This window comes from Dermacentor albipictus, chromosome 3 (assembly GCF_038994185.2).
Source record: "Dermacentor albipictus isolate Rhodes 1998 colony chromosome 3, USDA_Dalb.pri_finalv2, whole genome shotgun sequence".
Lineage (NCBI taxonomy): Eukaryota > Metazoa > Arthropoda > Arachnida > Ixodida > Ixodidae > Dermacentor > Dermacentor albipictus.
In genome coordinates, this window is record NC_091823.1 from 110,641,143 (window position 1) to 110,668,244 (window position 27,102).

General features: G+C 41.4%; 1 protein-coding gene across 2 annotated transcripts in view; it reads right to left on the bottom strand.

Annotated features, from left to right (window-relative positions):
* Positions 1-27,102, bottom strand: part of Oseg4 (intraflagellar transport protein Oseg4) — a 74,762-nt gene that overhangs the window by 17,198 nt on the left and 30,462 nt on the right. For both annotated transcript variants that reach the window (XM_065440236.2, XM_065440234.2), the window contains exons 14-29: positions 26,048-26,114; positions 25,938-25,955; positions 25,329-25,388; positions 25,125-25,234; positions 22,286-22,406; positions 20,033-20,101; positions 18,552-18,680; positions 15,255-15,343; positions 15,046-15,163; positions 13,201-13,286; positions 10,845-10,991; positions 8,923-9,055; positions 5,665-5,727; positions 4,532-4,744; positions 2,652-2,795; positions 1,239-1,371 (exon numbers count right to left, since the gene is read on the bottom strand). In XM_065440236.2, coding sequence (XP_065296308.2) covers positions 1,239-1,371; positions 2,652-2,795; positions 4,532-4,744; positions 5,665-5,727; positions 8,923-9,055; positions 10,845-10,991; positions 13,201-13,286; positions 15,046-15,163; positions 15,255-15,343; positions 18,552-18,680; positions 20,033-20,101; positions 22,286-22,406; positions 25,125-25,234; positions 25,329-25,388; positions 25,938-25,955; positions 26,048-26,114 — 1,700 coding nt within the window. The remainder of the gene's footprint in view (positions 1-1,238; positions 1,372-2,651; positions 2,796-4,531; positions 4,745-5,664; positions 5,728-8,922; positions 9,056-10,844; positions 10,992-13,200; positions 13,287-15,045; positions 15,164-15,254; positions 15,344-18,551; positions 18,681-20,032; positions 20,102-22,285; positions 22,407-25,124; positions 25,235-25,328; positions 25,389-25,937; positions 25,956-26,047; positions 26,115-27,102) is intronic.

Genomic DNA, 27,102 nt, shown 5'->3' on the forward strand with positions numbered 1-27,102 from the left:
TAAGGTTAGGGGCATTGCTGCTGATGATCGGCCCATTGGACCTGTACACCCACAAAGAGCATTCTTATTGTGCAGTGTCCCCTATCCCCTTTCATTGTGCTCTTAACTACACCCTCGCTGTCTGCAAACCCTTGGCTCTTGTGACTGAGAGGCTGACATTTGCACACAGCTTAGCTTTCCGGTGGCTGAGCACACTGTAGAGGCAAAATTTCGCCAGAAGCCCGAAATTATTACAAAATTCAGTACCAAATCAGACATACATTCTTAGATTAGATAGGAACAAACGCATAGAACCGTGAATGCTACCTCACAGCCGTAAATATAATTGCTTTGTTTCGAATATTCCTATCAAACCGAATATTCAAAAAAGTTTCGTATGCCTAGTTTTCAAAATGAATGTGAATATTAAAAACATAATATTTGATGGTATTCAAAATTATTGAATTTGCACAACCCTACGAAAAAACTTCTTAAAAGGAGTGTTGCATTAGTAATGTCAGCTGTAACTTTTTCAACCTTGCAGAGTTGTAAGTGGACCGTGCAAAACCACTTTTAAGAGAGATGCGAAACCCACCTAATATCTGATATTAATGGGCATCACCTCACAAAGCTTCGCCAACAAAATGTTTATATATGGAGATCATATAAGCAAAGATTACAGCAATCAAATTCTGCACCTGTCAAGTCTTCACATCTGTCTCCACCCTTTTCATTATTCCTGCTACGCCTGAAGCTGTGCGGATGAATTTGCAAATGTTTGTGTTGCTTCAGGCATTGTCACACTAATTTTTGGTTTCAGAATGGCCTCCAAGATGACCTCCACTTTGCCACCGAATCACAGAGACCACTGGCACAATAGTGCCACTGCATGAAAAATAAATGCCTGCTTCATGGACCTGCCGGAAGCATTCCCAAGTTGTGCTACCTAAAGAAATCCACCCAATAGTCATTGTGTTTATTAAGTCTTCAAATCAAATTCGAGAAGTTCAAGGAAAGGGCAGGCGTGTGGCCTTTAGGACAAAATTGTAAGGTGTTGTCAGCGAATAACAAATAAGCGTGTCTTGAGTGTTCGTGAGAACATCTTGCAGCGACGAGACAGGTTTATTACGTGCCACATTCAAAAAGTGCTGCAGGGTCGTAGCATGGTGGCAATGGGTGCTAAGACTATGCAGCCCACATCTATGCAGGCAGTAGACCAGTAGGTTGCTGGACGGAGCCAGCTACGTAGAAGTGCTTACCTTCGTGGAGCTGTCGCTGAGCGAGCAGGTAAAAATGAAATGCCTCTGCACCTCTCCATGGTTGGTCCAGCGGCTGGAACGTGCCTGCCCCCTTAGCGTCATCGGACATCAGCGCATTCAGTGCCAGGCTAGCCTGTGATTAGAAGATAAAAAAAGTTAGTCCCCCATTTTTAGAAGACTCAATTTTATTCATTTATGCTATACTGAAGGTCTTAAACTTAGGCCCAAAACAGGAGGAGCAGTATCACATTCACCAGATTCTAATGAACACCCAATTTTCCAAGAAAATGGAGATTATGACTGCCTGCGCATTACCATCAAACACAGAATCAAAACTGCAGTCTTTTCAACGTACAGAAGGCTTGCATACATTGCAGAATGAGCCGGCACATCAGCGTGAGCAACCACCCCATACGCGATAGTTTCAGAGTAGTTCGAGAAATACCGAGAATCAAATGCCGTGAGCTACACGAAGCCAGACATGTTGTGACCTACAGGTAGTGATATAGAGCTGTCTGTATTTCACTTTAGATTCGTGTGGGAGTAGCAATGGTGGAAATTTGGTGCGAATAAATTTATATTCTGTGACGGTAAACTTGGCTGATTTTATGTGTTTCTGACAGCAAAAACCAGAGGCATCCTAAATTTCTTGTTATGAAATATTGTGCACATTTGATTTGAGTGCACATTATCACTTTGAGCTCCCAAAACGGGGCCCACATTAGATTTGGGAGTGGGTTGCAATTGACCCGTCACATTGGTTCAGTGGATTACGGCATTTTGCAGCTGAGCACAAGGTCAAGGGCTCGATTCCCGGCTGCCACAGCCGCATTTCCATAGATGCGTAGTGCAACCAACACTCGTGCACTTTAGATTCTGATACACGTCAGCAGATCCCAGGTGCTTGCGCCTTTCACTACAGCATCCCTCATTGTATATTGTGCAGTTTTGGGATGTTAAACACAATTAATTTTTTTGTGTTAGAATTGGATAAACACACTAATGACCAGGTCCTTGCATAGCAGCCATATTTTCTTTTATATGTATTTTCGGAGGCAGCTTCTTAGGTGCAGCCCACGAACAATTAGAAAGTAAATATGTTTTAAGTGTGAGACAGACCTGCTGGCAATTGTTGCGATGACCTGAAAAGAATTTCTGCAACACACATACATGCACACATACTATGCACGAAAAAAGAGGGGCAAGGCGATAATGGCCACATATATTAAGTTTTAGCTTAATTTCCCTACTAAAATAAGTGTATATTACAGAACTGGTCCTATTAGGCAACCACTGAATCGCCGTGAATTAATTTGTTGCATTTAGGAGAGAGAAATCGCAAAGAATCATGGTTGCCCATGATGAGCTGAAGTCAGAAACTTTAATTTGTTGGTATGATTTCGCTTTCCTTACCTCTTTTGTGCCTTTCGTGCTTCCTGTGGTCCTAGATGTCTTGCGCGATAACATGCGATGCTCTTCAACCAAGGTGGCTCCAAGCACATATATCTTCTTCATAAGAGACGGAGCATGGTTCTTTTTTGATTCTTCAGCTGCAACCTTAAATGAGTGAGCAGACACTATTCACTATCAACACTGTGACCACAGCAGCAACTACCATGCAGAAGCAAGTACACACAACACAAATGTTCTTTTTGCTTATGAAGATTTCTCGCAATATATATTCAGAACTGTGACACGAATATGAGAGACATGAATCAATTCACAGCTAAACTGCACCTAGTGCAAAAGGAGGCGAAGACAGGTAATGTGACAGAAAGAAACACTGACTCACAACCCAGTCTATACCCGGACAAATGAGCAAGAATGAGCAAGGGCAAGGCAAAGCTTAAAGGGACACTAAATTCCAACAATTACCGTACAGACTCATGTAAGGACTGCAAGCGTGTAGGAGCCGCACCCCAAACTTGGCAGCCCAAAATTTTGAAAAAAAAATTCCATCGGAGAAGGAATCGCATTCGGTGTCCCAATGCCGCGCGCATTGGCAAATTTTCACATGCTGTGCACTTCTGTGTGCCACTACGTACGAGATTGTGAGGGCCGCACGTTGACCTCTGATGCAATGGTACATCCAAGGAGCCGGGGTGTGCAGCAGTCACTGACTGCACTGGCACCATTTTGACCAAAAGGTTCGGTCCCATATAAGGGTTGCACCTTGTCGAAATTGCAAAAGAAAGAGTGCGGCCCATACATGAGTTTACACGGTAATCATTTGAAATTGTTAAGGAATCTTTCATCTTTCAAGGTTCTTGGTCGACGCTTGTGCAATAACTTTCAAATCATGCTAGACTGTACATGCGGTGCGACTTCCATTGCAGCCCCCCCCCCCCTCCAGAAGGCTAAAAAGAAACACAAACCTACTAAACACAATGCGCACACAAGTTTAAGTCAAAAAGGCCGAAAACGACGAAAGATGCGAGGAATGCTGGGTGCTTTCGGAAGCAGATTTGGAATAGCACCCCCTGCCAATTGCTATCACTGGAGGGAGTGCCTGTGTTTCAATCACAGATGTCATTCTGTTGCCCTCCACAATAGTGGAGTGCCATGGCAGAGAGTTCATCAGCCACTCCGAATCTGCCATCGGAATTCAGTCTCTAAGACAATGTCGCAGCAGTCCGGCGATTTCATATTGCTAGTGCTGGTATGGTTGAGGAAATCAGCGCCAGTACTTCCAGAGTCTGCTGTCCTTCAAAATACTGAATCATGGGCACATCCCAGTCCATGTGCCTTGTAGCTGACCGTGCAAATCCAACACCCGCAATGTTAAGTGTTAAAAGTTGCATCTTTTTATGCACAGTGACTATGCACAGAACTTATTGTTGGCAGGTTGGCTGATGTTCGAAGAAGTCATTGTAGTGAAAACAACATGGAAACAACACGAAAACAAATAGAAGTTAGGACAGATAAGGAAGAGCACTAGTGCTGTCCTGTGATCTGTCCTTTCGGACCTTCTTGTTTACACTATGATAACTTCTTCACACAACTTTGACCGTAACACTCGAGTGACGCACTGCCACTTGCCTTTCATGCACAATACAGCTTTTACAATGCCCTCCAACATCAAAAGAAAAAGTTAAAAATATTTTCAATGTTCCAAATAAATCCCAAAACAACACCTTGTATATTTAGCGCAACACAGAATATACAAGGAGGTGGTAAACAGCAGCTGAACTACACAGAGATTATGTCAATAACGTCACTATCTTTCGGCACAGGCTTTTTCTTTTTGGCAGAACACAGCCAAGGAAAAAGAAGTTCCACAAACAAGAACACACCTTGAACATCAGTTGGGCAGCATCCCGAAAACGATTTGCTTTTCGGTACAGCTCAACAGCACTGAGAATCTTCCCTTCGTCCAGAAGGCGCCGTGCATACTGAGCCAAGAGTGTGTCGATTTCCCGTACGTTGAACTCCTTGGCAAGCTCAATTGCTGTGTTCCACTCATTGAGGGACACGCATGTGTCGATAGCTGCTTTCACTTCATTGCACTGTGTACAAGAGGAAAAAAAATATGACAGTGGCAGTGAACACTCACATACCAGAATAACGTCCTCATGGAGATGTGGAAGAGAAAAAAATTGCACAGACCCCATGCACTGTGGGAATCTATGTTATGCAAAGCATTTACAGGTGCCTGGTCATCCAGCATTATTTGCTGTTCCGCAAAACGATACCAGGTGGACTAACACATTCCTGCAAATCGAGTATATGTGTGTGTGGGTTGTGAGTGTACATGTGTGCATGACGACAGCAGCCCGACGGCAACCCCATCGTAGACGATTGTATGACGGCAACGGCATGGTTTCTACATCGGCCGTTCGACAAAAGCCTACAACATGATCATTGCTGGATTCTACATAAGTAGTGGACGAGCGTTAAGTGAGAGAAACATGGATTGTGAGGTCATCAGTGACTACGCGTTATACAATCCTACGTACATATGGGTTTTCCATGTGGTGTATGTTAGAATGATGATGGCATTTGCACTTTGCTGGAGAAATGTTAAAACTTTAATAACCAGGGCAATAATGAAGTTTGCACTATGTCGCAGTTTATACACAGCGTAAGCTGGTACAAGGAAAGTACTAAGTGAACTGAGTCAGTACCAGAGATACTGCAATACAAGAAAAGAAGAGGACAAAGTGGCACGAGGTGCAAATGCTGAGTGTTTCAAAGAGCTGGCTGGCTTTAGAACGAGAAAAGCATGCATGCAATCATGGTCCTTTTTTTAATTTCGAAAAATTAGTATTTTTTTTTTTTTGAGCACCCAAATGCTGTGCTCAATGACAGAGGTTTGATTTCCATATTGGTCACCCTTTATTTTATTTTTCTTAAGGCGAAGCGTGACAGGAACCTACCTACCGCAAAGTGCCAAGAACGAGGTAAAGAATGCTTTGCATTAATATACCTTCTTATATGCCTCCACAGCCTGGTTACACATGCCAACAGATCCAAACATAGAACCGATGTCCTGCAAGAAAAACAGGTTAATCTGTCAGAACTGAACGTTGCAATATTTCAACATAAAAAATGTGCCCATCAGCGTATTGTATTTTTATGCATAAAACCATGCCATGCTATCACATCCCCAATTACAACCCAAAGAAAATAAGAAAAGAAAAACAGGATCCCAAGAAACAGCTTTAAACAACAACATCGAAACCTGCATTGAATGCAAACTTGGCACGACTCAGAGTAATGTTGTAGGAGCACTAATTTTGTAAGCTCAATTTTCACAGCTCTTACTTTAATAGGATGCATTACTTTATTAGGATGCAGGTTTGTAGGGCTAGTTGGTTCATACTTGCAGGTTTAACAAACACACACATTAAATGGGACAGGGATGTAGGCATAATACAAGCACTTCCTTGCAACTAAAGTTTATTCAGAGCATACTGAACACATATTGATGGCGCAAAACTTCTCCTCATTCGACATCAACTGTGCAAGGATGTCCTCACTCAAATTCATGATGTCCCAACCTCCAGACATTTAGACGTCTTCAGAACCAATAACTGCATACGATGACAACACTCCCTGCTGGCTGCCTTTGGGCCACTGAAGTCCCTGCCGAGCCATTTTACTGCGTGGGGTTGGGCTTGCTAAGCCCCTTTCCAATATTGACTGGGGGAAACAAATGGGTAGCAGTCGCCACTGATCATAGCACACGATATGTGATCACGCAAGCACTTACAACCAGCTGTACAACTTATGCTGCTGATTTTGCTCTACAACATCATCCTCCGGCATGGTGCTCCTCGGCAGCTACTCAGACCGTGGTCACTGCTTTCTGTCTCGCATGGTTGACAACGTTTTTCGCTTATGTGCTACTCACCACAAGTTTACCAGTTCCTATCAACAAACATTTAGCTAACGGACTTCTTGAACGTCTCAATCGTACACTGACTGACATGCTCTCTATGTGCATTTCCAACTATCACAGCGACTGGGACACTGATGTGCCGTTTGCCAGCTTCCTCTATAATTCATTGCGTCAGGAAACTGCCGGCTACTCTTACCTTTATCTTTTGTTTGTCTATGACCTGCTGGCTACTGCTGTGTGAATACTCCCTGTAATAATATGCATGAAGTAACAAGCAAGGCATGCAGACCGTGTCGTACACGAGAGGCCAGGAACACTGTGGTCATCTTGCAATGCACACAATAAACGAAATCATAGCATTCCTTCTAAAAACACTTGTTCATTGCTGTGCTATAACACAGATCTATAAGTGATGTACATCTTCTTTCTGATTTAAAAGGCTTCTATTTTATTTGCTTGTGTGTGATCATATTCATGCTGGCACGCAAGCATGAATTATGCGTAAGAGTGGAGACACACTTGCACACAAGTCAATAGAAGCTTTTTATATCAAAAGGAATGAGAAGGCGTGCACTGCCTTCTTATTCAGCAATCAACAAATGTTTTTAGAAAGAGTGCTAGGATTTGGTTTTTCATATGTATTGGATGACGAATACGGTTGTTCTGGCTTCTCACGTGCAGTGATGTCTATGCACCTTGTTTGTTTCTTTATATGCGTGCAGTATACTATGAGTAAGCTTTAGTTGCGAAATAACACTTGTCTTTTGTCTACTTCCCTGTCCCGTGTAAGGTGAGCACTTCTTAAATTTGCATGCAACTCCTACTGCTGTAGTCTCATAAGGCACTAAAGTACACTCTACGTTCCTGGCCACGGTCGCCACAACATGCACCATCCTAAGGCTAAGCTTGCACATAACCTGTAACACCACCTCTACACCTCTTTCGCACTTAAATATAGTGAATTTTTTTTCATGCAGGTAATAAATGCAAAAAATGCAATTTACTACATCAAACCAATCCTTATGAAAACAAAGCCAGGCAAAGTAAATACATCATCATGAAGTTAATTCTTACAAGTGTGAAGCGTCCAAGACAAAGCTCCGCACAATGCGGCCAAGAACCAACCTCTTGATGCTGAAGTATCAGCGCCACTGCTGTTCATGTGACACTATGGTGAGAGAGGCTCAACGCAATTCAAGATATGTTACTTCAAATTTCCAGAAGCATAACAATTAAAGGTTTCTGCAACAGTAAGATGAGGTCATTTTAGCCCACACATTCAAGTATGCATGTGAGCATGAGATGCCTCCCTTCATATTTAACATGAACATATGCATCTTAATCCACCCACGTCTTCCTATTGCTACTCCCTCACCATAACTGCTGCTTTTGTCTATTTCATTCTCAAATTTGGTCTCCTCACACATTCTTGTCACTTGGTTGCACCAAAATACTAACCAACACGAAGCTTCACTGGGTGTTGTGGGTTCTTTCAGTACACAATGGTTGTACTACAGTACACTAAAAGGTTGTAGAAATCAATTTTTTTAATGCTCGTAATGCTTGTGAAGTACCAACAGTGGCAATAAACAATTCTACTAAAAGCATAATTATTTTAACCTGATACCACTGCTACCACAAAGCTGGGTTTCACATTCCACATAAGAGGGCTCCAACAGGCCAATTCCAATGTGATATAAGCAGGATGCAATGGCAATTTTAATTGAAGCAAATGTATGCATCTATAGTGCAAACAATGTGACTGTACTACAGTGAACTAGAAGGGAACACTAACCCCATGCATTGACTGTTAATGTTTGTAAAAAAAAAAAGCAATTTGACAAAGTAAGACATCGATGCGGCTGTTAGCACCAGAAGCTGTTTCTTCATTTGGCTTGGAGCTACACATATGTTACCACAGCAACAAAGCTATCAAAGCAACACAGCTATCAAAGCAACAAGTCATAGAAACAAGCCATAAATATAGGTCACTGCAAGAGCCAACCTGGATTGCTATTCTGGAAACTGCGAAACTCCACCATGTTAGCATTTTGAGCCAATCAGAGAGGGTGCAGTGGCCCTGTGAGCCAATCGGATCTGACGAAATGGTGAACTCAAAAATGCGGCGGAATCTGACAAGTGTCCAAAATGGCAGCCCCAGGAATGGTTGTACCTAGGTACGGGTTCAGTGGCTTTTCGTACCTTTTTATGCAAGTCATGAGAGCTAACGAGACCAACAGTGCAATCGTTGAATAGGCCTTTGCATGACCAACCAACCCGGCATGAGTGAGTGCACACAAGCAAGAACTCTGTACGTATCCTGCGTGAACTTGACCAACGTACATTCAGCAGAGGCTGCCCCTCTGGCAGGCTCTTCATGAGGTTCTCCAGACCATTGTAATCTTCCATGGCAAAATAAGCCTGAGCCAAGCGACCATGGTTATGCCCTTGCTTGTAGTACGTGATTGCATTGTCCCTTCAAAAATACAAAGACAGGAGGAGTGCATTGGTAATACTAGCACAAATGTTGTATCAGCACTGAAAATATGGGTGAACCTGAGTGATGCATTATTATTCTTTTTTTACTAGGAAAAGAAAATGTGAAAAATTAAAATACTATTGTCTGGGAAAACACATGACCCAAGAAAACGGGTTTACAGGAAGACTCCTCCTTCCAAGAATAACGTAGCACCTGTCTTTGAGTCTAAATAGATTTACCTAACCCTCAACATAATGTTTTTGTGCCCATTTATGCTCTTTACACCTGACGGATGAGTTAGCTACACATAAACGCTGCCAAAGCGAGTAGCTATTGCCGTAAAGGGGCACTAAAGGCATATAATAAGTCGATGTGGACTGTTTAAATATCACTCCAGAAACCTCACAACACTTGTTTTGTGCCAAGAAAGGACTTAGTTTACGAGAAAATAGCATTTGAACGGTGCGAATAGCTTTTTCGAAATTCAAATCTCCCACCACCCAACTGGGGGAGTAGTGATGTTGCATACACCATCATCCCCTTTTGCTGCCTTCAGTAAGTAAAACAGCACCCGATAGATGGCGGCACCGAGCCAAGACAGAGCAGTGGATTTGCCGCTGCAGCTGCTTTTTGGTCAAGTGGGGGGGACCGTTCGGGCATCCCGCGACATAACATGGAAGTTGAATTCTCTGCTACTTGCAGTTTGTGCGAGTTTCGCGAACTAGCAAAACTAGCACAGCCCTACACGATAATGAAACTGCTGAAACTCGAAAGTGTAGGCGACGTAGAGTCGAGCGACAACAAAACCCTTCGATCCTTTCAAAATATTTGCCAAATAAAGAACGAAGAGCAAAACACACTAATCCTGATTGAATTAATTAGTGGAAATTTTGGATAGCTTGGAATACATATTTAGCATCGCTTTTAAAACAAGCACCATATATGCTGTTCATGCCGTTTGGACATAGCTTAATCAGCTTCCAAAACGCTTTTACATGTTCTCTGAAGCTGTGGCCAAAGCTTTGTGTCATCCACCCAGTCACCGTCTATGATATCTCCTGAAACAGAGGTTTGCTAAGCTACACGAGCATCATACACACCCATCGTAAACGCAGAGGCAACGGAGGCAGTTGAGGCAAGCAATGGACACGTCAGCACATGATCAAACATGGCAGCACCCACGGGATCTCCGCAAAAAGGGTCACTAGCTAGTCCCCACCATACCCTACCCCCTTCAAAAAAGACAGATAATAATAAATGTTAATTAGTTTCTTGATTAGCCTAAATGATTGAACATTAAGTTAAGGTGCAACAGGACATGGTGACATTATTAGAATAAGATGGACTTTGTTGAAAGACTCTTTTTTCCAGGAATAACATATGCCCGCTTTTGATGTTACCCAGATTCCTAGATATAATCAATTTTACGTAATGCAATTCTGACACTTAAGCTTGGTTACATGAAGAGGTGGCCATCATTTGTGTGATTAGTGAAATATGGTAAAATGAAGTACCATGTCCCTATCTGTTGTGTCTGGCAAGTCGGTTCTGTAGAATCCCTCAAGGTGGAAGAAGTGTCATGAAAAGGAAAACTGTCTTTGTAGGACTTTGTAGCTTCGTGCTACATTATGGTGGATGACAGTTTTTCCTTTTATATCTCTTGTATCTGTTCCATGTGTCCTTGCTTTTGCCATAGCGAATGTAACAAATGAAAACACCCCTAAATAGCCGCAATGCTGCACAAATTTAGGCGAACGTCGATGGAATGACAAGAATCTACACTCACCACTTGTGCCTGTCTGCGTAGTAGTCCCCTATTGCATTCCAGGCTTCCTCGAGCTGCCTGTCGTCTGTGCCGCTGTTGCCGCTTTTCAGGAGCTGGACAACGCGGAACCAGTCTCCGAGCATCTTGCGTAAGGACACGGCCAGATCCCTACGAGCAGTACCGCATCCACCCACCCCCCTTGTAGCTCAAATGGCCAGAAGTGAGCCAGCACTGTATGGTTGGCAGCTCCATCCCATAGTTCATTCCCATAATCTGTTTTGCAGCAATAGTCTTGTGACTATCTACCACAATGTGACTAGGCTTTTTTCTTCTTTTTTTCCCTCTTGCTCGAGTAAAATGTCGTTCGCGTATGTATATGTACACTTTCCCGATTTTGGTCTTGGCAGGACTAGAACAGCACAAGGTGCAAAACACCGTGACAGTGGAAGGGGAAAATCAGAAGATGCGGCAGCAGTCGGCATGACTGGAACAAACAAAACAAAAATCACATGCAAGCAATCAAAAACTAAGCACAAAGGAAAAAGCAAATCAAGTAAAAGGGGTCGACTCAAATAATGAGAACATAGAGCAAGAGGAATTATACAGGTAGGTACAAGCTGGCAAAATGCAGTGGTTTCCCTATAAGATGAACTCTGTTAAGGTGAATACTTTGATAAGCTGAACAATTTGGAGACCATTGTTTCTGTCTTCTTGAGGAAGACAAAGTGAGTGCAAAAATCAGAAAAAAAAACAAAGTAAGAACAAATAGACACAGGATGAAGGCTGCTTGCAACTGAGAAATTCGAGACACTCCGCCCACATTGGCAAAAAAGTTGTTTGCATGGGCTTCATTATACAAATATCAACAAAGTAAAACGCAAAGAAAGAAAAAAATGACCATTGCTGAAGTCGAGCTTTACAATTATAGCTCTGACAGCTGTGCAAGCAGGGAGCGGAAATAAAAAAAAAAGAAAACTTCCGTTAAGGCGAGCTTTTGTTAAGATCAGTGCATTTTCAAGGTCCCTTTATGTTTCTCCTAAGCGGGAGCTTACAGTACAACATGGCAAGTAGTTCAGTCCCAAACACAGAAGCTTAACCAACCTTCAACTGCAACATAATATAACACTTAGGTGCAGACAAAAAAGGGCAAAACAAATTAAACAAAAATGTAACTTAAACGGCGCCAGCATGCAAAGTGATATGCAAAGCCATGTAAGCAAGGAAATCTAACCAAACCAATTATTGGATTTTAGGCACTGATGGTAGCCCTCAAAAAAGAAAGAGAGAAGTACTACGCAAGCATATTACTTATTTCCTGCTTCTCACAAATTATACTTTCACAACCATTTACCTACTACAGGACAAGAGCTTCCCAGAGGTCAACAACCACCCTTGTCAGCTCAAGTCACGTAAAACATGCAAATTTCTTAATCTCAACCTACCATTATACTAATTTTCTACTGTCCTCTGCAGTGGTTCCCTCCCCTTGGTACCTATTCTATTTTAAAGGTCTTGAATATTTATTTCTGAAAATCTGCTTCCCCTCCTCCAAACTGCCTGAATGGATCAATGTATTCATTGACTGATTATACAAACTGGTAATGAAATGTGAACTCCTGTTCTCTAGCAAGGCTATTGCATGTTACTTTAAGCTTGTTATGAATTAGGCCTTCATATTATACGACTCCTAACTAAAAGTTAAGTCGTTATACGTGGGTCACAGTGCTCACCATATGCTCCCAAATCATGCCCCCAGGAAGGACACATTCGTTGTGTGTGGAACATGTGTAGTCAGCCCCAAAAATGAACATACCACAGGATTTGAGAAAACAAAACTTAAGATTTCCACAGATTTAGCATGCAGCCTGGTGTTCAGATTTACAGCACATACTAGTATATGCAAGCAACATACTGTTTTATAGTTTTATTGGCTACAGTCACAAGCTGCACAGAATCTTAACATTTTCTCAGTTATTGACGACAAATGTAATGCTGCACTAATGCAAAATCAAGCACCCTATGATTTGAAGCATTTTCTTAGCATTTTACAGTTGTATTTTAGGGGGAAAAAAAAGTGAAGAGTAGAGCATCGAATGTAAACCTGAGTAAATCCTAAGCTCCTTTCTTGTTTTGAGGTCCAACATACGATTAAATAAGGGTGCTTAATTTTGAGTTAAGATCGTATCTGCATTCACTAGCTTATTTTTTAAATAAAGCTAGGACTCAGTGATGTGGATGCAAAGGTGAAAGACAAGCTATCTTAAATTTCAAAGAAAACAAGAATGACTCCACAGAACCTATTTCTACTTACATAACCTCAGGTAAAGTTATAACTAGATCTTATCAAACTAGCACTGGGTTCATCATCACACCCCACCTTCTGTCAATTTCCAGGTAGATTTTCTCCGCATCATCAAACTGCTTGAAGTATGCCTTGACCTCTGCTTTGCGAATATCTTCATTCTGAAAATCAAGCAGCAATGAAAGCACATCTCATGTTTTGTGTCAACTCTCGTCGATTTCATGTTTCACATTAAAACCATTCAATGTCAGATTTACCATGAAATAAAAGAACAACTTTGTGTTTTGTTTGTATACAACACAGGTATAATCTTTCTTAAAAATGCACCCACTCAAGCTATGCTTGAATAACATAGTCAGAGAAATTATATGCGCAACAAGTTGATGACTTTCCACAGGAACCAGGACGAAACATCCCATGAGCCTTTCTCCAGCATAACTAAGCGTGTTTTTCTGCATCAGCGTCCAAAATAAACTACTCTGTACATTTTTCTTCCCCATAGTTGTAGGGCGGTTCAATGTACGTGTCATATGTGTTCTTGCCTCATCCCATGCTTTTCAGCTGTTTCAGCTCAACTAAAGCTTGTCAACTGGTAGCACATGGAGTGCACATTCATTTCGCACCTTTCCACATGGCCAGGTTCATCAAGTACTTCTGTTTCTTCAAGACTTTTTTTTGGTGTAACTAATGTAATGACTGCAAGTGGTGCAATAGTTGTTGAAAATGTGGCAGCAGGTACCAGCAGTGTTCACACTGTAAATTCATGTAGACTGCCCTCTTCAACAAGCTCACATGAAAAATTTTACTCATTGTAGTTAGTACAGTAACTGCAAATTCCAACTAAAAGAATTTTATCTGAGATCCATTTGCACTCTTTCTCTGTAGTGCAGCGCAGATGTTATTTTTATGTCCCTACTTTTCTAGCAGCAATTTATAACGTCCAAGTGAATGTATCAGAAGAACAGCCACATAAGTCTGATTAGTTAAGCAAGTCATCACTGAATGCTTTCCTGGCTTATTGAACGGTTTTGCAACCAAGAGCTTGGCTCCAGCCACAGTGGCAAACTACATGCACAAAACGCAACCACATTTGGATCGTACTGACCGCAGTGTACCAGATCACACATACCTCATTTGAGGGATGCCTCTGTTGAGGGTTCCAAAACAACTTCGAACAGCACAGATGTGCTTCTTTTTCGTGTGTGCAGATCTTGGTGTTGTAGGCCGCAAGCTATGTGGATGCCTCGCACGTTTTACTCACCATCGTTATCTGTATCGGCGCACGCACACTGCTGGTGTGAGAGCATACAAGTACGATGCTTGTGCACCTCCGTAGGTGGTTGTTGTGTGGTTGGTTGTGCTGCACTCTGAGAGTCTGAGCAATATGTGTTATGCCAGTCGTGCGTGTGGTCTGTCCTTCTTCACACTACAATCACGAACCAGCAAACTGTACCCTCAGTAAGTTGGCATCATTGAATTCTATTACCATCATAAAGATGCCACCATAATCGGCAATCGTGCCCACAACCTCGTACTAAGCAGCAGAATGCCATAGATAATTAAGCAAGGCAGCGAGTGCTTCTACACTATAACCCTCTTCAGTGCCACAAACGATCTAGGTTCATTCACACATTTCCGTTAAAAATGGCCAAAGACGAGCCCAGCTAATTTTAATAATTTTTTTTTTATTTAATTTCCTTGTATGGTGCTGTTAAGCTTCACTTTTGCAATAAGTGTGGGAAGTTTTGCATAAGTAAGTGCTTAAAATTTTGTCTATACCGTTTTTTATTAAAGATTTTCCATTTTAAGAAACTTGGAAGTTAGCGAGGTATGATGAGATGGCGCCAAATGATGGTGCCACAATTTCGTACACGTAAAATTTGAGGCAACAGCTTCTAAAATGAAAGGCCTACGACTCACGGGCAAAGTGGCTATGTGCTTGACAAACTGGATTCCCTGGTAGTCTCGGCAACGCACAAAAGCCGTTTCCGCCGTTTGAAAGTCCATTCTCTGCAGGGCCGCTTCAGCCAGAAGTTGCCTGCATAGAAAAAAAAACGTTTCACTGATTGCAGGAAGAGAGAGCTTGCCATGAATGCAACAGAGAGAAAGAAACTAAAGAAATGCCTTACCACAGTCTTGGGTGGGAGTTGTCTTCAATAAACTGTGTCGCCTCCTCTATGCCCACCTTGGCTAAGAGGTCTCTAGAATCTCTCAAAGACTGCAGACAAAAAGAAATTGACAGAGTAGTACATCAATGTTGCATAGCACAGAAGAAAAATCTTTCGTAAGTTTTCTAAAGTAAATTAAGAAGGGAAATCAAAAGCTAGTCTGTGACAACCTGAATATGCAATGGCAAACACACTGTGGTTCGACCGAAATAAATGTTATGTTCATTAGTTTCCGCAACATCATTATGGAGGTGACCTTCTTTCAATATCAGCATCTCTCACGAACTATATTATGATATAGAAAAAATGGAGGTCAGCTGCAAGGAGATCTTGTGGGTGCAGCTTCTGCAGAATCCTTAGGTTGTAACCAAGTATATACAGTCGAACCCACTTATAAAATGTCTGCCAAGACATTGCTTTGGTGGCCCCAAAAGGGGCCTTTTAAAAAAATGTCAGAGGGTTGCCGTGGCAGCCTGTCAGCTTGAGAAATGCAGAAGATATGCTGAGGCGAGATCACCACAAGCATCTCGCCATGTACTTCTCACTGGCTTGCACGAGAGAACCCTATATCCATCAGCCTTGCATGCTTTATGCGAAGCTTGCCAACATCCTTCTCCAAGGCATCCAGGTGCTCCACGTAATAAAGTTAAAGGTTCCTCATGAAAATGAAGCCCCGGAGGGACTGAATCATCAGCTGAGCCTCCTGTAAGGACAACGTTCAAGCAGCCTGCCCTAGCACATCATTGCTGCCGTCATCGGCATCAGTATCGGATGCAAGCACATTCGCAATGACCGCCTCATCGGCTAGAAGCACTTAGTTTCCAAATCGATAGCTGTGTGCTTTCTTTTCACTGGCAATGTCGTGATCAGCCATCTTCCGTTTCGGCGGTGTTGGATCTGGAGGACAATCCCAATTGCTGTCCCCCAGATTTTGGACCTTGCCATTGGGTGTGGGAATTGGCCGAGGTTGAGGAGGACTTTGGGATGAAAACTGGAGGTTTATTTACATTATTTACAGTGAGAGTACAAAGAAATTAACAGTCATAAAGTCATTACGGGCCGGCAGCAACTCAGACGCTGCGGCCCGTGGCAAGAAGCTCGAAAGAGATGAATGAAGGAATGCTCCCTTGCTGCTCCCGGTCTCTCGCTTTTAATCCCTTCGGTGTCTCGAAGTCACGTCATGTTCGGCCAATCGGCGAGCCCGCTCAGGTGTCGTCATTTTCGGCCAATGGTAGGCGCCCGTGCGAGTGTACGTCACATTCGGCTCAGAGGGTCACTCCTTGGGCTCCAATTGTCCGAGAGATTATTTGCCTGCGGTATTGCCTTCCCGGTCCGCAGCTGCCTTCACAAAGGTGGATGGGGGGATTGCTGCCAGGGCTTCACGGTGCATTACAGCTGTCTCACCTCGGGACCCACATTACCTGGAACAGTGCCAGGCTCTCGCTACACTTTCGGGAAGAGTCAAGCGGTGAATAGCTCCAGATGCGGTGCACGAGGTGGAGGACGCCAACTTGTTTGCACGTGCCGCGCCTCGGGAACGTGGTAGATGTGCTTCTGAGCTCCTTAATTAGCTGTGGAGCGATTTTATGTGGTCTGGTGAACTCGAAGGAGGCTCAGGAAAAGGTCCCATATCCAACAGCGGCAAGTCAAACGAGGCTGAGAAACCATGTGGCCAGGAACGATTTCAACACAACCAACAAAGACGAATGCGAGCGATTAAGCTGTTTGCAGAACTGCACTGAATGAGGAGCCAGTGAGCAACATGCAAGCAGCGCTGTTGGCATGGTCCATTCCCGTTTCGGAGAGTGGTGAGGCGTAGAGCTATGGCTGCAGCCCATTCGTGTTTGGAGGGGTGGGAGCACAAGTGCGCGAAGCAAGACATCATGCAGTGGCTTGAATTTCTCGTTTTGCTTTTTTCTTTTCAAGGATTTCAAATTTCACTACCTTCGGCTCGGACACCCAGCAGCCAGACTTCATTGTTATAATCAATAATGTAGCATCGGGGCATTGTAGTAAGCACTCATTGTTATAAGCAATATGTATATTGTTGAAACCCATATCGTTATAAGTGGGTTCGACTGTGGTATGTTGTAGCATGACTGCAATGGTGTCCACTACAACTAAAAGAAATATTCTGCTTTCTAGATTTAAAAAAAGAACACATTATATTGAAGTGACCATTTCTTCAAAGTTGTGAGACATATTTACACCTCTTTCCTTTGTAACCAAACACACCAATCACCTGACAAAAAAGCAATCTTCTGGGCATGCTTACAATCTTTATATGCAAATGTGCAAGTTACAGCAGTTATGAAAAGTGAGAGAATTGTGATGCCCTAAACGTATAGCGCACCTTCAGCTGCATCACTTGATCGCTATATAAAAGCTTATTTTATAGTCACAAAATATGTTGTGAATATGAACCACATTACACTTACTTTTACAACATCAAGTTCTCAACTGCCACACTTAACTCAATATGATTGGGAACTGCTTGGGAAACTTTAAGGAAGGGACAACCAATGGTTTTTTGGCTGCAGTATTATCTCAAGAAATTTTTGGATAAATTAATGCTCTGTCCTCCCCTTAAGTGCTCAAGTCACTAAAGTCATCCACCAAGTAGTATTTGGCCTGAGCTAGTAGAGCAAATGAGCACATTTTGATGACTGCAACGGTTAATTTTACCGGCATGTTCTTTTCTCTTTTTGCCTTTGTGTGACTGCCCTGAACCAGTACATTATTAAGACAGCAAAGAATCTCAAATGACATTTTAGTTTCTGTACTGAGATTCCTGTGCTGAAATGTGCTCTGAAATTGAAAAACGCGTTCCATTGCATACAGCTAGGGTGATGAGAATGGTGTTGCAATGAAAGATATCCATGCTTTTTGTCACTCACATGACAGCAGAGTTTGGTTAGCACTGATCCAAAGTATTCAAGCTTACAAATCCAGCCTCATATTGATTACAAGCGAGTCAAAATAGTCAAGATAATTATTAGATTAGATTTTTTGAACAATTCTTCTCTTTAGCTTTTATTTTTGATCTTTTTCGTATTCACACAACCACCATGCCATCATTATTGCTATAATTGGTCACTCGGCATGACAAATAACAAGATAACAAAATAGCAGAAAGACTACTCCAACAAAATACAGGCCCATGCCACATTCTACACTCGCAATGACAAATGTGGACTGTAAAACAAATAACATACAAAAAGCTATGCCAGTGAGAGAAAAATATGCCCATATGCCAACCTTTGCTTCCATGTTGCACACAAATTCCTGGCGTGGGTTCTCTGGATCTTGCATGATTTCATCCAAAAGGACAGTTCTGATCTCCAAATTTGAAAAGCTGCAAATGTATCCACTCGACATGACCGGTTCCTGAGGAGAAAAAACCCGGAGAGACATGCCAACCTTAAAGTTGCAGCAAGCCTTTATCCTAAAGATATTGCTATTGCTGAAAGATATAGTGCCAGTAGTAAGACCTTAGCATTCGGTATGTTGGCATGCATTGCCTTGAATAAGCCTGATTTCAACACATCCCAACACAATGTTATCACTAACGATACATTATCGAATGGCAGCAAGCAATGACTTGCAACTCCCTTCTGCTGCTTTCATAGTAGCGCCTACAGTAGTCTTGTGCATGACGGGGGTGGGGGGGTGGGGGGTTAACATGTGAATACGAGCAGTATGCCAGCACATTAGTTCAAAATCCTTTCACATACTGCATCTCCAAACAATACATTTTTGATCACATGAAGAAGGTTGGGTGTAACAAACACAATGCTAGGCTATCAAATTTTTTGTTAGAACGTTGAAATGGAGTAGAACCTTGTCGATACAATCCCATTTCATACAATTTCCCAGCACCAATGTAAGCAATCGAGAACACAGTAAATGACCTAATACAGTTATGCCTTTTACATGCCTTTTACCGGTTAATAAGTTCCTCAAAAACACTATCTCTCTGCACCAATGTTCAGTACACCGCCAAAGTGCAATCGCCTGATACGTTTTCTGGCTACCAGATCCCATGGGAACAAGAAAAGTCGTGAGGCACACACGATCAAGAACAGTAGATATCTGCCATGGCAGATTCCTCGCAGCACTCGCTCACCTGGGTCATGTGAAAATGCTGGCACGCACCCAGTTTCTTCTTCCAATACGAGCAAATCACCTCGCAGGTCATCACGTTGCATTCACAGCTATCGCCACAAACTCTACTGCAATAAGCATCTTCCCCTATCTGTTTTACAGCACCCATGCATAGTGCCGTTGTAAACATACTGCACGCTTTTAACAGACAATAACCCAAATGCGCCAGCAGTGAGCGTCATGTTTCGCTCTGGCTGCACTGTACTTTGGCATCAACCACCTACCCGATTTCCTTTCGGTTTCCCGTTGCGATACTATACAACAGGGAAACGACAACATGCATCTCGGGCCCCAAAAACTCAGCGAGCATCAGTGTCGAGTTGCGCAATGTTTCATATTACATAGATCCAAACTACACTTGAGTCTGTCAATTTTTTAGTGACTTCGGATCGTACATTTTCTCGGTTAGTGTATTTTTTTTTCTTTTTTTTTCTAATATGTATGAGCAAAGTTTTGCTGCACATTCCACTGTTTCAGACATTTACTTTAATATTGTTCCATTATAACAATGCCCGTCATTCTGCTAAAACCAATTAATGCAACATCATGACCTCTATCATCCAATAGATGCTCACCTCTGGATCCAAGTTGCGGAAGACGTACATGCGAGTCTTCTCCATCAACACAAACAGCTCAGAGTTGTCCTGCACATGTGAATGCCAAAGCAAAATGTTTAAACAACACTTTTAAACACAAGGCTTATAATGCATACTAAAACAGCTCTAACTCTTTTGTTACTGCATAAATGTGCTCATTTTCGATGATTTCATGTTTTAAAATTTTATTTCATGTCATAGTAGTCGTGATCTATACAGCGATACACAGAACTATAGCCTGATCACTGGTGTTTTGAATGGATGTATAGCAGTAATAATGACTAAGACAATTTTTTAGAATTCTTATGTGAAACTTAAGAAACACCCCAAGGACCATGAATGAAAGTAGTGACTTGTTATGTTTAGTATAAGTACTGAGAGCTGAAAAAGAAATCTGTAATATGCAAAATATGTATCTGGCTACTCGTTCACAACTTTTATAAGTCAGATCATGCAAAAAAGTTATCATGAAAATTTGTTGGTGTCAATACTAGCCACAGTGATGCCCATGCTATGTGGGAAAGCAGTAGCTTTGCAAATGTGAAAACAGGCAAGTTCCTATTTTACAGGGAGCGTTTGGTTTTACTCATTGCAGCAGGCATCTGGTTTATATTTTACTGCATTCTTTAGGCTCCTGAAGCAATGGTTATCAGGTCAGGGAGCATGCAGAATCCTCCTCATATTTGATTATTGCGTCCAATTAGCTTGTCTGTGCAAGAAAGATGCGTCTAGTGTGCGTTCAACTGGTGCTGGAGGCTACACATGCTTTGTTCAGTTTCTGTAGAGTGCTGTACAGTAATTTATTTATTTATTTGTAAAATACATTACAAGGCCTGTACATGGGGCCTTGTAATGCAAATAAAGTGCAAATAAAGTTGTACTTAAAATTAGTTGAACGCACTTATCAAAATAACACTCACTCATGAGCATCTACCGTTTTTTTTAGACATTATTAAAACAGCCTATACGCCAGAAAAAAAATTGACAATCCGAGAGACGCTTGTGTGTCTTCACAGCTGCTGTCATTTAAAAATTATGTTGCCAAGTTGACCAAAGTGCCAACTTTGCTTCATTTTATTGAAGAAGTGCTAGGAGCACTGGAGCCTAGTTTCGATGATGCGTCCAGGCAAAGTTTTATTTTTCAGACTCCCCAATCTGCCGAAAATTGTCAAATCTGGCAAACAGTTAAAGTTCAGTCATCATTTCAGATGGTGCATGATGTTGCTAGTAGAAGAATTTCACTGGAAATGATTAACAATGTGTAGAAAAACTGTCTATCAAAATGATCTAGTATTTGTATAGACACTATAATGAAAGAGTTACATAGTGCTTATTTGCTCCAAAAGAATTCAATCCTGTTTATACCACATTTTGGGAATATTGTTCTTATTTAGGCATAAATTAAAAAAGAATTCTGATTGAAAAAAGTATTTTTGTACTACTGCTATAACAAAAACGAAAAAGCAAGGTTGGAGACAATATCATTACAGCAAAGTAAATATTTGTTTAACATTCCAAAATATTTATTTTTTAGTCGTGAAAATGTAAAGTACTTAGCAAGAGCAAAACGAGATGACACATTCTGGATAGACTTGCATGTTGAAAAACATTAATATTGTTTATTTGCTGCCAAAAATTCAATCCTACTTTTCTATGCATTTTGTGAATATTATTCATCTTTAAGCATGCAGTTCACGAAGGAACCTTGGTTGAAAGAAGTTTTTGTACTAATGCTATAACAAAACCGAAAAATTTTAAATCACAGACAATATCAGTTACAGCAAAGCTAATATTTGTTCGTTCCAATCTCAATATACCTAATCCAGTAGCAAAATTGTGAAACACCCAGCAAGAGCAACTTGAAATTACACATTCCGAACAGGCATGCATACGTTGCCCAACAGCTTTGCTTGGCTGGACCACAGACGTCATCATGGATTGCCATGCCAACATGATGATCTCATGTGTTAACAATGATAAACCAACAGCACAAAGTGCATTCGCAATTTAGCATTGCTAGCATGCTTTTTGCTGGTCTGCTGAATGCATTGCACTTGCGCACTTTTGTCACTGACCCATTTGCAAATTTTTTTGGATGATATGAGCATATATGTCTGTAATGAATGTCCAATATAACAAAGGTATTTGCCTCTTGGTTGTGAGTTTGCAATAATCAGGTTCAACTGTATTTTCTAAAGATGCTTTGCAATCTTCATACAGAAGACGTATTACCTTTGCCCACTTGACGTCCCAAACATCTCGGCGTTCAAAGGTCAGCTGTTCTCCTTCCGAAGACCTGGCCTCGAGGTCATAGAGGAGTAAGCAGCCCGTAATGTCTATCACTGACATTCGACTAGAACAAGAAAAAAGGTCGCAGAACATGAGGGAGCTTACTTTAAATGCACTGGCAAAAGCTTAGCTATGACCGAATGCAACCTGCACTAGCTGCAAAATATGCAGATGCTCTTTGGTTGAAAGCAAAGTTGAATCCCATTAACTAAAAGTTACATTTGGTGGCGACAAATTTTTGTTTGAGTTATCAGAAGCTTAAATTATTATTAGGGGTGTGCGAATATCAAATTTTCAATTTTGAAGTGAGCTTGAATAATGAAAACCAAGTGTGAATGAAATCGAATATATTTCAAATATTTTTTAAGTACTAATACTATTGGTTTTGCAAAAATGCAATTTTTTTTTCACTAACCAGAAGTACAAAAAAAAGCAAGTTCACTGCACAGCTAATGACATGCCAGGAAGACTATTTGTAGTTAACAAAATTCTCTAATACAACACTTTTGTTTGGCAGTGTCATAATTGCAGTTATTTAATGTCGTGGAGGAAGCATAACTGCTCAACCTGTTCGGGGAGCAGTGACATACCCTATTTCCTTCAGACACCAAGAAGACCCACACAATGAGCACACTAGTGTCTGGTATCAGCAGGTATCTCTTCGCAAGCCGAGTCAACATTTCGCACTATGCTTAGACTACAACTCACATGGATCGTCTTCTTGGCCAAAAATTTTATAATGCACATATCTTTCTGCCCGTGCTTGTGGCAGTGAAAATTGCTGCTACAAGCAAGTTGAAATTTCCGCTGGTTGTTGAGCTTATCAAAGTCTTTCCAGAGTGCTAACGTGGAAGGAGCCTCTTGATAATGTTGTTGAGGTCATATCTAGGTTCCCTGGCATTGAAGTTTTCCTTGCTCATTCTAAAGCCAAATTTTTAATCCAATTTGCTACTGAAGCATACTGGTGGTACTCAACCACTTTAGAACAAGTGTATAAAAACATTGCCAAGCTTGCCACTTCGCCAAATTTGTAGTTTGGAAACTAGGCACTCAGCCAGATTAGTAGCAGACACAGAGGTTTCCAACTGGTGGCTGGTGTTGTCGAGATGCATGAAGAGGCAGCACAGTGTGGCTATTTGAGCTGATAGTGTCAGGTAGCCATAAGCACCAGCTGTGGCCCCATGAATGGGTCCTATTTGACTGCTGATATGCTTCACTGCACAGCAAAACTGTTTCATTGCAATGTGTGTTGTATCCACCACATAATACGGCTGCATTGTGGCGAAGCGGACTTAATAAAACGACAAAAAGCAATTTTAAGGGGTTCGAATATTAAAGGTGTCTTTCGAATAAAACCAAATGCTAACCAATTCAAGTCAAATATTCGCATACCACCAATTATTATATATGAATGAAATACAGCACAATATGAATTATGGCCTATTACAAGAATACAGATATAATACGAACAAGTGTATGGGCTGCACAGGAATAAAACGGGCATAACAAACCACCCAGTCCCACTTTGAGGTGGCTGGGTTTGAGGTGTCAGCTTGTAGTGGTGCCTGTCAAAACACACAGCAACATGAATATCAAACATGGAAGCGTTTGGCTATTTTTGCCTTATAAATTCATTCTAATCAGCCACTTATTCTGCCCCCAGGAGGCCAAAAAATTTTAACAAACCAATATCTATGTCCGAGTTGTTTTATTTAGCCTACTTAGAAATGAAGTTAGGACAAGGGGAGCCAATCAACATTTGCAAGACCAGTTTGAAATATAATCTCTATTTCAGAATACTCCAAGTGAATCATGAGCTTACCCATGTGCTGTGCAAGCACTGGCATGTTGTTTCTGCCCATAACTATAACTATAAACAACCAAGATAGCTCAGCATGAACTACCAGATATCAAAGTAATTTACTGTTGCATTGTTCGGTTCCAAATGCAATAATTAAAGTGCATGTTGTACTTGTTAATGGCAATTAATTGATATTCAAGCTAAACTGTCCTTAACATTCTTGAATGTATTCTTAAATGAGCAAGAGACACGGCACGTTAGCCGTGCCTCAATCATTGAAGATATATAAGTACATATTCAACTCAACATAACATGCTCTGTATATTATATTTGTATTCATGTAATAGGCCATAACTCACCTTGTGCTGTATTTCATTCAACTATAATAATTGGTGGTTTGCGAATATTTGACTTGAATTGGTTAGTATTTGGTTTTATTCAAGACACCTTTAATATTCGGACCCCCCAAAATTGCTAGTCGTTTTATTAAGCCCGCTTCACCACAATGTAGCCGTGTTATGTGGCGAATACAACTAGTATTGCGGTGAAACATTTTTGCTGTGCAGTGAAGCATATCAACAGTCAAAGGAGACACTGTAATGGGGCCACAGCTAGTGCTTATGGCTACCCGACACTATCAGCTCAAGTAGCCACACTGTGCTGCCCCTTCATGCATCGCAGCAACACCAGCCACCAGGCGGAAACTTCTGCGTCTGCTACTAATCTGGTTGAGTGCCTAAAAATACAGTTTCCTACGAGTGATGTGGAACAACACTATTACACATGGAAAGGCAAAAATGTTGACATAACTGCTGAGAGAATAATATATAAAGTGCTATCTGAATATGAAAAAATTTCTTGCATGAATAAAACAAAGAAGAAAAATTCTGGCGTGAAGTTATGACACACAGCTTCAATGTTTACACAGCTTAAAGAAATAAGAATAGCATACTTGAAACGTATAAGAAAACAATTGCTCACCTAGACGTGCAGTTTAGTGCAATTTTGTTGGGTCGACAGGAGATGGCATATTTCTGAACGAGCATCAGCTGTGGCATGGAGTAGCGCTGAAATGTCCCTGATTCTCGCCCCTGAAATATTAGAAGGAGGGATGCAATAAGCAACATGCAAATACTGAGACAATGAAAAACAAAAACAAAAAATGAGTTTCAGTATGCCACTTACCACAATGAACATTTTCTCCGACGCAGCAAGGCAGCATATTGGGTCTGTATTGACCTGAAACTAAATGCGCATCTTTTAAGCATAGCCTAATTTAGTAGTTATTAAGTAGCTATTAAAGGTTCACCACAGAGGAATACCAAATTATTTTTCGTTTTTGTGTGTATATGCAAAATATGTATATATTAGAATAATGAAAAGGGCCAAACTTTGCTTTCTACATATCATGTTTCAGGGTCATAATAATGACATCACTGATTTCCTTGTATTTTTTCATAGCTTGATCATTCTTATGCAGGAAGACTTTCCAAATAGAGATTTGAATGTGACGCAGCCACTCTTTATTGGTAGACAATTGGCTAGCTCCAAGCAGGCACTGTCAAAAGTACACAAAATCGTGGTGATTTAGTGCAAAAATTAGGAAGCATCGTCATCATCAGCCTTTTACATTTACGTTTTTTCCGGCTTATGAACAGTTCACACACATCAGATAGACCTATTTGCAATTCCGAAAATGCAATCCACAGATCCAAAATGACAAGACGTTTCTCTTTCGCATTTCTTTGAAGTTTTTGCTGTTAATTAATGTAATTAAGCAGTGGTTACTCTTACCTGATGCTTCTTCTTTGCCTGCAAAATAAAGAAAGCAGTGCCAAAGTTTTGCATGATTGAAATGGCATGGTCATCATTTGTTGCTACGAAAATACATGTTGTGAACTTACTTCATAAATTTTATCGACGTCGTCTGAATTCTCTCCTTCCGTGGGAGCCTCATTGATATGTATGACCCTGCAATGAGTATTCAAGCAATGTGTACTTCACTAAAAGGCATGCACTGTATTAAATGCTAACAAATACAATAGATGTGTCCCAAAAAGCTTCCAAAGATAGACATTTCTGTTACCAAACTAAATAAAAAAGAACATGTCCAATAATGCTTGCTGGAAGTGACGTAGAGTGTTCAGAAAGTGTGCAGCACCTGGACGCAGCTTCAGAGATCGAGTGGTGCCCACGTCGACCCCTTAGGTGCTATTTAAAGGCTTTCAATAAGAAAATCAGACAACTACAAGACCTGCAGCTTTGTCAAAGTCGCTTCGATGGTATATACTACTAATTTGTAACTAATTTAGCCAAAGTTAAGCTTAAAGGGTTCCTCACCAGGCCCAACTGCAAATCTTGGTTATATACACTCAAAGTTGTAAAGTGCCGTCTAGGGAGTATCTGAAGAAATAATTTTTCAAATTCGTTCGGTATTGGAGGAAATAGAAGAAACTGAAATGACCGTGTTGCCATGCCACCGCGAGGTGAGCGTCACTGTCAACAGGGACTTTTCCCCATTGCCTCAACTATCGTCTGCAAGCAGCCTTCCTTCCCTGCCTTCTCCCAATATCACAGCAGAGTGACCGCGTAACATTCACGTGACCAGCCCCGCCTCCTTTTTTTTTCTTTATTCTCTTCCTTTCTTGACATGCGGTGCACTTCCAGTGGTGGCATTGCACATTTCACATTGGATGATTTGCCAAGTCATGTGCCATGGACTGTACATGCTGGCAGTCTATCACGCACAGAAGCATTTTCGTGTGTGACCGTGACTCTCTGGCTAGAAGCAGGGCTCCCTCAACAGAAAGGGCGCGCTTGGCTTTTGTTTCAAATTTCAGCTGTTTTCGTGCAATGCATAGCTTTGATAAATTCACTGAGCACGTGCTGCTGGGCAAGTTGGTCATACATGATTACATCGAAGGCGTCAAATAAAACAACGGACGAAGGAAGGCGACAC